We start from the raw sequence: 12,888 nt of genomic DNA, 5'->3' as shown, positions 1-12,888 counted from the left end.
GACCTTGGGCGTTCCCCGTCGGGAGGCAGGATTTGTCCAAACCCAAAATCCGCAGAAAGTCCTCAATTCCACAGCTATGCAGAAAATGACAAACAACTGGCTGATCACCCTTCAGGGAAGACTTCGCAAAGCCAACAAGTAAAACATTATGACGCCTTGTGAAAATAGAGAGGGTTTCCTCGCTAGCAGAATCAATAGACGAAAAAAAAAGCCAGCTTTGGTGGGGTGGCGGAGTGGTTAGCACTTTCGCCTCGCAGCAAGAGGAGCCGGGTTCGATCCTAGCTTGTGGCACTGGGTGAAAACTCGGAACAACTCCTTCTGCGTTGAGTTTGCAAGTTTCCCCTTCCATAAAAACTTGTTGAGGTTAACGGAAATAGTTAGTGTAGGGAGCTGTTGGCTCGCGTGACATGAAGGGCTTGCCACCACCCTCCTACGCATTGTAACCCGGCCACCTGAATGAAAGGCTTCAAAAGTCGCTTGATGACTTAGGCCTAAGGTGGTGCCTTGGGTATTAGCCTAGCTGATTATTATTATTATTATTTAACAACAGCTGCTGAAGAAACCAAATCAGCTTTGGCATCCTTTATGAGTAGAGGATAGCGCCGCCGATCGAACGCCGCCGCCGCCGATTATTTAGATAACGCCGAAACGCCGCCGCCGAAACATTTTTATTTCGCCGCCGAATTAATTTCCATTATTAAAGAGTAATAATTGCGTTTTGAGATCTAAATTCGAACTACATAGATTTTTCTTTTGGTAGTGAGCACTATGATTTCTAGGCTGTTGGGTGCCCCGTACTCGCGTTATAAAATTATAAATAATTAATTATTTCCAAAAGATCTGGCACCACTGCACCGCGCGCACCAATATTTTCTGCAGCAGACAGCGGAGAGAGAGAAATGAAAACGGCTTTGGAGTTGCCTCAGCTAGTTGTGTGTTTCGAGGCACTCCACCCCAGTAAGACCTCCCTGCCCCATTTTCCCCCATGCCAGAATTACCGGGGTACCCTTTTCCCCCCGCAAAAATAACAAAAAAACTCGTCTTTTTCTCTAGAACCAAACCCTCCAATCTCACCTTTTTCCGTTGCCTGAATTACCGGGGTACCCTTTTTTACTCGCAAAAATAACTTTAAAATCGCCTTTATCTCTCGTCCCAAACCCCCCTGTACCCCTGTAAACCCCTGTACCTGTAAACCCATGTACCTGTAAACCCCCTGTACCCAATTGCAGCTTTTCTACCCCTCATGACGAACAGAAACAAAGACGCTCGTCCCTTAAAATTTGAAGAGACCGAGAGACCTCCTTGCCTCGCAGAACGGCGGAAAGGCCGGGAGTGTCGAAAAGCTTGCCGCATTCCTCGTCCCAGCTTTGACAATGTTACCTACTGCTGCCCTGACCAAGGATTCTATATTTTAAATATATTTGCCCTGACTGAGTAAAAAGACTCCGAGAAACCGAGGTAATAGGTTTTCTCGACCACAGAATAGCGTGGAAAAAGAGGACCCACTACCAATACGCGCAGATTTTACCACTCGGCCGGATTAACAGGGTAAGACAGTCCCGATTTCCTTCGTGACTAATCCAAAGCCCGAACGTCGGTGGTTCAAGGTCGACTATAATTACTTCAGCGTGGGAGGCGGGGGAGACGTCGTTGGCCCCTCGCTATCTCTACCTATAGGCTAGTCGAACCATCACCAGTGACAAAGCGAAAGGCAGTTCCCGGTTTCTCTCTGTCCCGTGCCACCTTTGTCTTCGCCCGGTTCGCCTCCCGCCTTTGGTACCCTTACTGCCTAAGCAAAAACACAAAAAAGGCTACAGTTGAGCCACTAACAAATCGAAAGGCAGCAGCTTCTCTCTCCGTCCCGCGCTGGCTTTCTTTTCGCCGCCCCGCCTTTGGCTTCATGACAGACTACGCAAACATTCCAGAAAGCTGGGTTACGACCAACGTACCAAGCGCTCCTTATAATATAGATAAGTACAGAAACGTATCAGCTGCATTCAGCAATAACTTGGATACAAAGATAAAATAATTTGTGATAATAGACTTAAACGTGCCTTCCCAATCGACCGCCATTACCTTACAGTCTACGGGGATGGTGATTCAAAAACCGGTTTTGGGGGGATGAAATTTCTGCGGTAGAGGGCTGGCTCGTTGGTTGTCTGTACGATAATGGCGGCGCCCAGTAAACGTTTCTAAAAATAGATAATAATACTAGTGAAATGGTAGTAAATAAGTACAGTATTGCTATTACTAGCGTAAATGTTTTAGTTTAATAGTATCATATGTAACATAGTTACTCATAAGTGTGCCTCTGTTTAACATCTCTGTATTAAAAATTTAAATGAGACCTTGTTTCGCAGCCACCAAAGAAAATACAGCACTAACGTCGCGTAAAACTGGTTTTAATTTCCTTCCCTCCCCGCCAGAACTACTTTTGATGACGATAAAACCGTCATCGACTAGGAAGTGACGTCAATTACGTCATATCCTTGCAACAAGGTCTCATTGTGAAAAAGTTCTTTCTGGCACACTTATGATTAAATAAGTTACATATGATAGTATGTAACGAAAGTTACCTCTTTCTCGTTTTGGAAACAAGTAGTTCCTTATTTAATAAAATACATTCTATTAAACATGTATTTTTTTAAAATGTGTTTAACAGTTTAAGTTCTAGCGGTCTATTAAAAGGCTGGCGCTATTTCTGAGGGGGGGGGGGCAGTTTTCCCCTTAGGTGCCGCCGCCGCCGCCGATTTTTTTCAACGCCGCCGATTATTTTCTGCAAATAATCGGAGCGCCACGCCGCCGCCGAACTAATTATCGTTCCCGCCGCCGCCGTTGAAAATTGGTTCGGCGCTATGCTTATGAGCCATTGTTGAAGTCCGTCTCGGGCGTACCGATAAAATGTTTAAAGTTCATTTTTTTCGAAGAACAGAACTTAGGGAAATAGTGAAACGCGGTGGCTCCTAGAATGCCGCGTCAATCGGTTTCTCTTTTATAGCACCGTTTGCAGCCGTTCTTTTACGTCGATTACGTTTTTTAAAATTGTTGTTTTTGATGTGAATAACTTGGTTAACCGAGTTTTCAGTAGTTTCAATATCTCGGGCGTTACGGGCAACCATTTCTAAATACGTATTCGCTAGCGAAACGGGTATAGGTGGCGCTGCCGTCGCTACCCCTGCAGCTTGGTTTTCCAGCGTATAGTGGTGATCAAAATCAAAACAAATCCAAGAAATATGGCGGTTCACATTAACGCTAGAGGTGGGAGAAGTTGTGCGGTCCCTTTTTGCAATAATACTGCGCTTAAAAAACGTAAAACTGAAGAAAATAGAGAAGAACCAAAGCCAGGATTATCATTTCATAAATTTCCAAGTTGTAAGAAACTTTTAAATGTATGGTTAACAAAGATAAAGTCGGGGAAAAGGCCTAGTAAGTGGGCTCAGATTTGTAGCGCCCATTTTACAGATGATGACTTCTTGGAAAGAAATGGTGAGATGCAAATAATATTAATTATTTTAAAATAAATTAATCGAAAAACTCATCAATAGATGGTAGATCTGTAAGAAGACGTTTGAAATGTAACGCCATTCCCTCCCAAAAATGGCCATGTAAGCCAATTAAAGAATCAACCGAAGTTACAATAAAAGAACGTGCTCAACGACGTAAAGCGTTCTAAAGGTATTCTTATTTTATGGTAAACTTTTGTGAAATAATAAATAGAATAATAACATAAATTTAATTTGAAATCAAGCAGTTCTATGTTCAACATCACCAATAACAGATTCCATTGCTCCAAAAGTTGTTGAAAGCGCAAGTGAACCAGCTCCGGATGATAATGTTTTTTCATTATCAAACTTAGCTATGCTATCTGAAGTAACAAGTGAAGCTCAAGGAAAGGACCAATCTCACAAACCATCTAGAGTAACGAATGCGTCTATTGGTGTTCAAGTTTATTTGGACCATGGAAAGTATTTTGCTGGGTCAAGAGTTGGAATTTCAAGCAATGGAATGAAAACTGTTGATTTTGTGTCTCTTTCTGGCATTGGGAAAGAACTATTTGAAAGCCTTTGAAGTGAGGTTTTAGGGCTTGAAAACCAGAGCGAGCTCTCTAATTTTCTAATGCCTGTAAAAGATAGGGTGTTGTTAACCGTAATAAAGCTTAAGTCAAATTTGACATTTGACGCTTTGGCTTCATTATTTGTCATTTCAGTTTCAACATATTTCAAAAGAACCCTTTGTGCCCTTGCTGAAGTTTTGAAGAAATTTATCTTTTGGCTGGATATGGAAAATATCAGAAGTAACTGTCCTAAATGTTTTAAAGAGTTTAATAATACTCGCATTGTGTTGGACTGCTCAGAAGTACCTATGATGAAGCCTAACACATTTCACGACAGAGTGGCAACCTACAACCATTATAAAGGAACTCACACAATAAAAATTATCATTGGAATTTCACCTTCTGGCATGATCACGCTCGTTAGCGACCCCTGGGGTGGAAAAGTAAGCGACAAGGAAGTCACCCTTGAGAGTGGGGTCATAAATCTTTGTGAACAATTTATTGATGGAATTATGGTTGACAAAGGTATGCATAAAAGTGTAATATGTTAAAAAAATATTTTAAAACTCATTCAATTTAAATTTAGGCTTCCTTATTGAAGATGAATGTGCGGCCAATGGCATAGCTCTACACATCCCTCCATTTTTGAGAGAAAAAAACAGTTTAGTAAGGAAGAAAGTGTAAAAAATCAAAAAATTGCATCCGCTCGTGTTCACGTGGAGATAACCATTCAAAGAATCAAATTATTTAAAATTTTAAATGATAAATTTGACCTTGATTTAGTTCCCTACTGTGATAAAATTCTGAAGGTCATATGTGGATTAGTAAATTTACTAAAACCAATTCTAGCAGATGATAAATTTGATGACTAAGTTTAAATCTTATTTAATGACGATGATGATTATTTTATTAATTTTTATCAAATAAGTTTAAAAATCTTTTATTATAAATAAGACTTCAAGTAAAAATTCATTTATAACATTAATTGATCAAATTCATTTTACTTTTTTTATATAATACTAATTGGCACAGTACAAAATAGGAACTTTTTTGTTTTAAAAATCACTTACTCTTGACTAGTAATGGTAAATATAATTTGAAATAAAAATTGCACAATTTGACTATGTTTTGTTTCAAATAATCTTAGTCTCTTAGAATATCAATTAAAAGATAGCCCTTGGGAGAATACAAGAAAAATTAGCATGTTTATGTTTAACACAAGGCCACGCTGAATTTGTGCATAGTAGCCTCTACAATCGTTAGTTGGTAAATAAATTCCGTCTTTTCCCATTTTCAAGAAGTTTAATTTGTTTTGAGCGACAGCATCTTCAATTGATATTTTCTTTGCTACATAAGGACTCTTAATCTCGAGTAATTTTATCTCTCCATTTTCCATGTATAATCCATCTGGGCTAAAAGCTATAAATGGATTATTTAAGTTAATTAAGAGGCCATATTCCAATACTTGTACTTTTTTAAGCCACGAAAATTTGGCCCGAGCAACTTTCTCCAGTTTGTTCCCATTTTGATCCTTTTGGGCTTTCTCTAAACATCCGTTCTCCTTCTTCTAAGGCTCTTGGCTTTTCCCCAATGTATTTACAAATTTCAACCATGGTGAGATTCACTATTATGGAATAAATAAAGGTTAAAATATGATAATATAATAGAATACCAATTAAATGTTAGCATACCTTTTTGAGATGTCATCTTTTATTTGAACAATATTGCTCCAAGGCCTACTCTAACAATGTTTTAAGTAAATCCAAAAGGACTTCAAATCTTAATGACAGTATATAATTAGAACCAAACATTATGTCTTTAAACTTGACATTCAATCCTACTTACCAAGAAAACACTAATTCGCTGTTTAAACGTATATAATACCATCTCATCAGTAGCACACTACTATTTTCTGAATGCTGATCACCACTATACAGTTACGCGCAATGTGGATAGGGGGGCGCTGCCGGAGTTTTCGTTAGCGAATAGCCGTGGCGATAGTCAAATCATCGTCCTCTTTTAATAAGCGTCGATGTATTTTGTCATAATTGACTCCGCAAACTAATCTATCCCGAATGTGCTCGTCGACCGTTGCTCCAAAATTTACAATGATCGGAATGCCACGAACGTTGCAATCGATTCTTCTCGCTTTCAGATTCGCTTGTGAAATATAATCCCTCGATGAATTTCTATTTGTCACCAATGTTGTGTAGTTAAGGAAATTAACGTGGGTTAGGTTGATTATACTTTATTTATTTATTATTGATGTGGAGATTCTGCCTATGTTTTATACCGTGACCTATTTACGCGAGATATTGAAATACAACACTTTTGTTGTTGTAATGTATTTTTATTGTATCATTTGTATTTCTTAAATGTGTTGTTATTGCCAATATTCGTTAAAAAAATTAATCTTCCTTGTAAAAATAATTCTGTTGTATATTGTCAGTTGAGCCCTTCTGGATTTTTTCCTACTCATCCCTAAAATGAACAGGACCGATGATGTCTAAGGGGGTATCACCCTTTCTTGTAAACCAGTGCGCCACCGCCCTTATGGGTTACAAGAGCTGGACCCCGACTCCCCGGTAAGGCCACCAGTTATTGCACACTCTAACCCATTTATGGCCTCTCTTGTAATGCATCCAATGTGTAGAGCCATTATAAAGCTGTCGATGATGTCCGAGATAAGGTGTTGTTTTATGAAGAAGTATGACTTCCTCCTGTTTCGCTAGAGCTGCGGCTGTGAAGAAGAGGCTTATGGTTGCCTCTTATCAAACCTCTCACGTGACATTATTTAAACCCATAGCCACTTCTTTGGAGAGTAATTTCCCCAACCTCCTTTCCTTCAAATCGGTTCTCTTTCCTTACAGCATGGTTATAACGGTTATAAATACAAGTTTCTTTTAACAACAATATAAGTGTATAATATTGTTACAGAAGTGTGACACTTGCTATTCTTCAAATGCAAAAGCTTTACTGAGAGTTATTCACAAGACAGACTGCATAACGGGCTTCGTCGCCGTTTTTCGTCCGCTTGCTAACGCGTCACACGTAGCCTTTGACAGCGGGGAGATTCTCTTCTTGTGATGACGTCACTCCGTTACTAGCTCTCAGTAAAATATTCCCCAAAGTGACAAACTAATGGAACTATATTATAGACTTATGACAACAGCTGTTGTTAATTGCATGTAATTCGGATCACGTCCAAGAGTAGTCAGTGGCGGAAAGTTTTCGACTGACATCATTTAATGTACCCAAGCTGCGTTTGCATTTCAGTTGGCTCCCGCTAAGTGATATAGAGAAATATGACCTTCTTTAACCACAAATTTTGACTGAACTTGTTCATAAATATTAACATTTTTCTTAGAATTTAGAAGAAATTTAATTTTTTAGTTTTTAACACGCATTGCACTTTCGGGTCGTTCACAAATTACGTAACGCTGCAACGTGTAAGGGTTACTAAATGTTACAGGGGGAGAGGCCTCATGACCCATATGTTACGGAAAATATCAAAGGTTTATACCATAAAGTAAAACCATAAATAAATAGGCTTAGTTTTGAAATAAAAGTAATAATTTTGAAGTTAAAGATGAAGTTTTATTTAAGAGGGGTTTGTCATTTTGTCACTTATATTAAGAGGTGAACGCTTTCCCAATGAGGAAGACTTTTACTGGCCCCTGTAAAAGTGTTCTAATAGCAGTACACCGGTGTTCCTTATTTTATGATGGTTACATTTAAACATTAAAAGAGAAATAGATAATATCGTTTTAGTAGATCCGTGAAAAACGTAAATAGGTATTGAATTGTTTCTTCGTGCCTAAGAATAATAAACCGTTCTATAGATTCCTATACGAGTGTTTTCCCCCTTTTGAGTATGAAAAGTTGAGGGTTTGGCCGGAGTTTCCTTGAGCCAGTGAAGTTCAAAAAGGAAAATCTGGCAAAACCTGCAAACCTAGTTGGCAGTTAAAACAGAGGAATTTAGTTCAAAACCTTACTCATTTAACTAATTGATTATTTAAATAGTTCAGTTATGGGCTCACTACTAAGCTATATAATGAAAATCGACTTTATGGAAAACGCTTTAGAAAATACCAACGTGTTAAAATACTCTGAGAATGAGTCAACTTCACCCTGGAACGTTGAATATTTATAAAATTAATGATAAGTTTATACAGTTTTTACGTCTCATTAATGCTTGTGTCCTACTCTCGTTGCTTGTTGGGGGGAGTTTGAGTTTGAGGGTTCCCACAAAGTTTGAACTTAAGCGGCTTGCTTAAGTTCGCGTCCGAGACTAATTTTTGGGGAGAGCTTGCGGCGGACTGAAACACCGATAAGCGAGACCTAATTAGAATAAATGAAACACAATTTTTCTATAGCTAACTAAACTTTATTTTTACTATTGGTGGCTCGTTTAGAATGAGCCCTAAGAAATGTTGTTGCTCCTTACAAAATTTGGAGGATAAGTGCATCTTCTTTTCAAAATGTTTCTCTCTTTTAAGATACAAAGGGTTTATCCCCCTTTAGGAGGGGTCGAAATTGGGGGTGCGAGAATTCGGCCAAGGACAGCGCGTAGGCTCTATAATGCTACGGGGAGAAGACCCCGAGCGGACCCGAGGTTAGGAATGCCCAAATTTTCCACTCTTTCCTCGGAGAATTCTCGCTCCCTTCACACAATACACGGGATATTGCACCACGTGTTGAAAATGCCGTTGACTATTTTATTTAGTTTTTTTTCAAAGGGATTATAATACTTGGCATACATTTATATTTCATAAATTCTATACAGTTTTACAATTATTTTTACTTTTAATTTTAGCTTTGGATTTTAAGTCTGACAATTTTTACAATGCTTTTTATTTTACAAACGTTTGACAACAATATTTGAATTAAATTTATAAGCGGTGCGCAATTGCTCTAATCGCCGATTTTTCTACACTCCCGCCCGAAATGCGACTAAAGCATTTCGACAACGTTAATCGCGTGCTTGTAAATCTCTAATTTCCAATCCGTATAAGAGTTGGATCGGTCTTCTCAACACTGTTCCGTTCGAGGTTCTTACGAGACACGACCTAACTTTACCATCGCGTCCGATCTGAAGTGCTTGTATTACCCCCATTTTCCTCATGTGTTTCGATACCTTATCGCCGTGTACCAAAACCACGTCGTTGACCTTGTAGTTAGTTTCAGTTTTAGTTGTAGGTGTGTGATGCGCGGATCTCAGTGCCATTAAATATTCCGATTTCCATCGCGCGCAGAGTCTTTCCATTAAAATGAGACGATGACGTTCTCTTCTTTTCATCTCCTCTCTTGTTTGATTTTTGGGGTTGATTGTTATTTTTTGTGGTGGGAAACTGGTTAATCTTCTCCCGATCAGTAGATGGGCAGGTGTCAGAGGCCAAGCACGTATATAAGGGGGGGGGGGTTAGGGGGTTCAAACCCCCCCTTAGGAGTCGATTCCTTTCTTACGAAAGGAGCGCAACATTAAATGTATTAAAAAAACTTCGTTTGATACACGTTGGGAAATGTCATTGTCACCCGTCCCGAGTCTAGCCAGTACTTTAAATATGCGTTATTGCTAACGAAAAATTTCGCGCTCGCGATTTCATCTGGTTCTCTTATAACCCGTCCCCCCCTTAGACTTTCTATATCTACGTGCTTGTCAGAGGCTCTGGCTCGTTTGCGTCCGATGACGTATATGTCAGCGGTCTTGAATTGATGACTGCTTCTACCTCTGCTAAAACTGTCTGCATTTCTGGAAAGTCAAGGGTAGTTTTACCTAGAACGTTTTTGAGCGCTGTTTTCGTTGAGCGGACAAGCCTTGTAGCGCGGGCGTCGGAGATCAGATCTCAACCTAGGGACAATCGACTTAAGCGAACCCCTAAGGTACCCGTCTACAATTAATAATAATGACTGAATACGCCCGGGACTACTCGCGTAACGTGATATGGTGGGGTTAGCGAGGGTCCTCAGTATTAAATTGGTGTCTAGGAGAAATTTGTTATTAAACGTATCAAGCCAGTTGTTAGATTGCCAAACACTAAATGATTTAATTTAAACCCAATATCCTAACCAAACATTTAAGCTAACTTAAAACTACCTAAACACTAATTAAACTAAACGAAATATTAACAAACTAAGCAACTGGCCAGTGCTCGCGACATTAACGAAATGTAAAATATAGGTTGCAACCATTACTTAACAAAGTTCATCCGGAAATGTTCAGTCGAACTGTGGATACTTTATCGTAGCGGCAGAGTCCGGTTGAAGCCGTGGAAAAATCTGAGCGACGATGTTGACGTTTCGGAACAGCGGAACATAGAATTTATGTTGGTGGCGATGGTATCTCGTACAATATGTTGAAAGTAGCCGCTGGATGGTTGGGCATAACGAATTTGCCAATATAGTTTGTTGCTGCCCTTATCTTCAAGTCAACACGTTTACAGCTCGAAGGTTAAACAAAACACGACTTTAACGTACAAAATGTGTCCTTTTCAAATCAAAATCCGAACCGTTACTATTTCTTTTTTTTTAGCTCGCGTCCGAGCGCGCGTTATTAAAAAAACTCGCGTTATTTATCTCGCGTATTATTTTCCAACTCTTCGATTTTGAGAATAAATATAAACGTAAAAATATGTATAATACATGTAGGCATATTTTAACACAATAAATAATTTATAATATATAATGTATAAGAAATATAAATGACTCTCAAACAACTGGCCTTAGACACGTCGGCATATCAATAAGGGGTCAAAGGGGCGCTGTGATCTCCTCGCTATCCCACAAAAACAAAGATCTCCCGGTAACAGGACGGGCCCTTCCCTTACCTGGGACCACAAACAACCGAATCACCCAATCACCAAAATATTCGACCAGCAATTATTTTTGGGTAAAGGGGATGGTATATTTCTTATTTATTTGATATTTCGCATTACAGCCTTTCGAAAAATCCTCCCCACCATGGGGCTCTTTCCGCGTTGAAAATCCAAGTTATTCCGTGGTTGGCGAAACAATTCCTTATTTCCGGTTGAGTTAAATTTTGCCAGATGGCCTTGAGTTCTGAATTTGCCTTTATGAAGCTCTTGGCGTTGTCTGAGATTATTTGACTTGGCAGACCTCTTTTAGCTATCAATCGTCGGAATGCTAGTAGAAGGTCTCTCGTGGACTGCGTTTGAACTAGCTCCAAATGTACCGCTCTGACTGCGGCGCACGTGAAAAGGCATATGTAAGCTTTGTGCAAGTCTTTTTCTTGGTTTCAACCCTTGAGAAACAATGGCCCACAAAAGTTCACTCCAATTACCGTAAACGCTTCTGTTACGTTGCTTCGTCCCGCCGGCAGGGGAGCGAAAGGCATTTCACCGGGTTTTGACCGGTATTTTTTGCACGTGGCGCAGTTGTTGACCACTTTTTTTACTAATTGCTTTCCCGCGGGAATCCAATACCTCGTTCTTAATTGCGTGAATGTGGCCTGAATTCCCTCGTGAAGCACTTGTCCGTGACATTCTTCGGCAAGAAGATAAGCCAGTCGTTGAGCTTTGTCTAGAATCGCCGGGTGCTTTTCTTCGTAGGTAAGGTCGGCTTGTTGTAGGCGCCCACCTACGCGTAGTAGTCCGTCCGTTCCTAAGATTGGCGTTAGCGTGAGAATTTTTGAGTTAGAAGGAATTTTTTCTTCGCGGATCAAGGCTTCTAGTTCCGATGGGAAATCCATCAATTGGGTTGATTTTACCCAAAGGTTTCTTGCGTTACTAAGTTCCGAGGCGGTTAATGGATCCGTTGATATTTCGTTTTTCTTAAATTTCTCCACTGCTCTAAGTACCATTGCTGTTATTCGTAGAGGTTTTTTCCAGGTGCTGAAATTTTCTAAGGCAATTATATTTTGAATGTTCAAGGTGTTTTTTATTTTGATAGCTAATACATAAGGTTATGTATTTGTACCCCGCCGTTCCGCTGGGCACTACGGCGGCACACAAGACAAAGAGTCATGCCGGACAAAAATGCACTTTGCGAAACAAACGTTCGGCCAGTGAGACAGCCATAAAGACAGGCTCACATATGGCAAACAAACGCCCTCATCATGGCCCAACAAAAGGCGACACCATGGGCTGCCCTAATTCCCACCCTCGCACAGCTGAGGACTAGAGTGACTTCCTCTTCCACCAGACGTTTTCCGCCTTTCAACGTCCAGGATGTCTTGTGATGGCTGCTCGGTCGGGTTCTTCGGCCATTGTTCCTTGTCTGATACCAGCCACGGTGGGCCGAAAAACCAGATATCTTCTTTCAGCAATTTTTTAACGTCAACCCCTCTTGACGGGAGATCGGCTGGGTTTTGACTGCCGGGGCAGTGTGACCAAGAACGCGGCTCCACTAACTTTTGTATTTCCGCAACTCTGTTGGATACGAACGGAAGCCAAGTCTTAGGGGTATCCTTCACCCAATTAAGCGCTATTGTTGAGTCACTCCACATGTAGACTTCGAGATTGTTTTGATCGAATATTTGTTTGACGTGGTTGACCAGCTTGGCTCCTAACAGGCATGCTAATAACTCCAACCTCGGAAGTGACATTTCCGGTTGCTTTTTTTTCAGTGGCGCCACTTTTGCTTTTGCTGTTACGAAAGAAACTCCTATTTGTCCGCTTATAACTGTCCGTTGTTTCCCATGACGAAAGCACTAGCAGTTGCGTTGAGAGTTTGTTGATTGTTATTGTTTTGAGGGGCGTTGTTCCCTCGCGTCGCGGCGGCTCGTAGTTTTCGGTTGGCCCTTGACTTGGCTAGGGTGATTTTGTCGGCATATTTTTCAGCATCCTTTAGTTCCTTGCGCAGCTCCTTGAGGTTGA

General features: G+C 40.3%; 2 protein-coding genes across 2 annotated transcripts; one reads left to right on the top strand and one right to left on the bottom strand.

The window, feature by feature from the left end:
* The first annotated feature begins 3,136 nt into the window (after window positions 1-3,136).
* On the top strand, window positions 3,137-4,843 carry LOC149926938 (uncharacterized). Its single transcript, XM_090158652.1, has 5 exons — window positions 3,137-3,486; window positions 3,546-3,675; window positions 3,749-4,069; window positions 4,208-4,579; window positions 4,641-4,843. The coding sequence occupies exons 4-5, from the start codon at window positions 4,279-4,281 to the stop codon at window positions 4,736-4,738; spliced, it is 399 nt and encodes a 132-aa protein (XP_090014778.1). The 5' UTR covers window positions 3,137-3,486; window positions 3,546-3,675; window positions 3,749-4,069; window positions 4,208-4,278; the 3' UTR covers window positions 4,739-4,843.
* Window positions 4,844-11,309: 6,466 nt separating this feature from the next.
* LOC149926937 (uncharacterized) lies at window positions 11,310-11,873 on the bottom strand. The gene has a single exon (XM_090157777.1). It carries the CDS (start codon window positions 11,871-11,873, stop codon window positions 11,310-11,312), a length of 564 nt encoding a protein of 187 aa, XP_090013903.1.
* Between the last annotated feature and the right edge of the window lie 1,015 nt (window positions 11,874-12,888).

The sequence above is a fragment of the Leiobunum rupestre genome, chromosome 9 (assembly GCF_980474605.1).
Source record: "Leiobunum rupestre chromosome 9, qqLeiRupe1.1.hap1, whole genome shotgun sequence".
Lineage (NCBI taxonomy): Eukaryota > Metazoa > Arthropoda > Arachnida > Opiliones > Sclerosomatidae > Leiobunum > Leiobunum rupestre.
The sequence above is the reverse complement of the archived record's forward strand: the minus strand, read 5'-3'. Positions and strand labels throughout refer to the sequence as shown.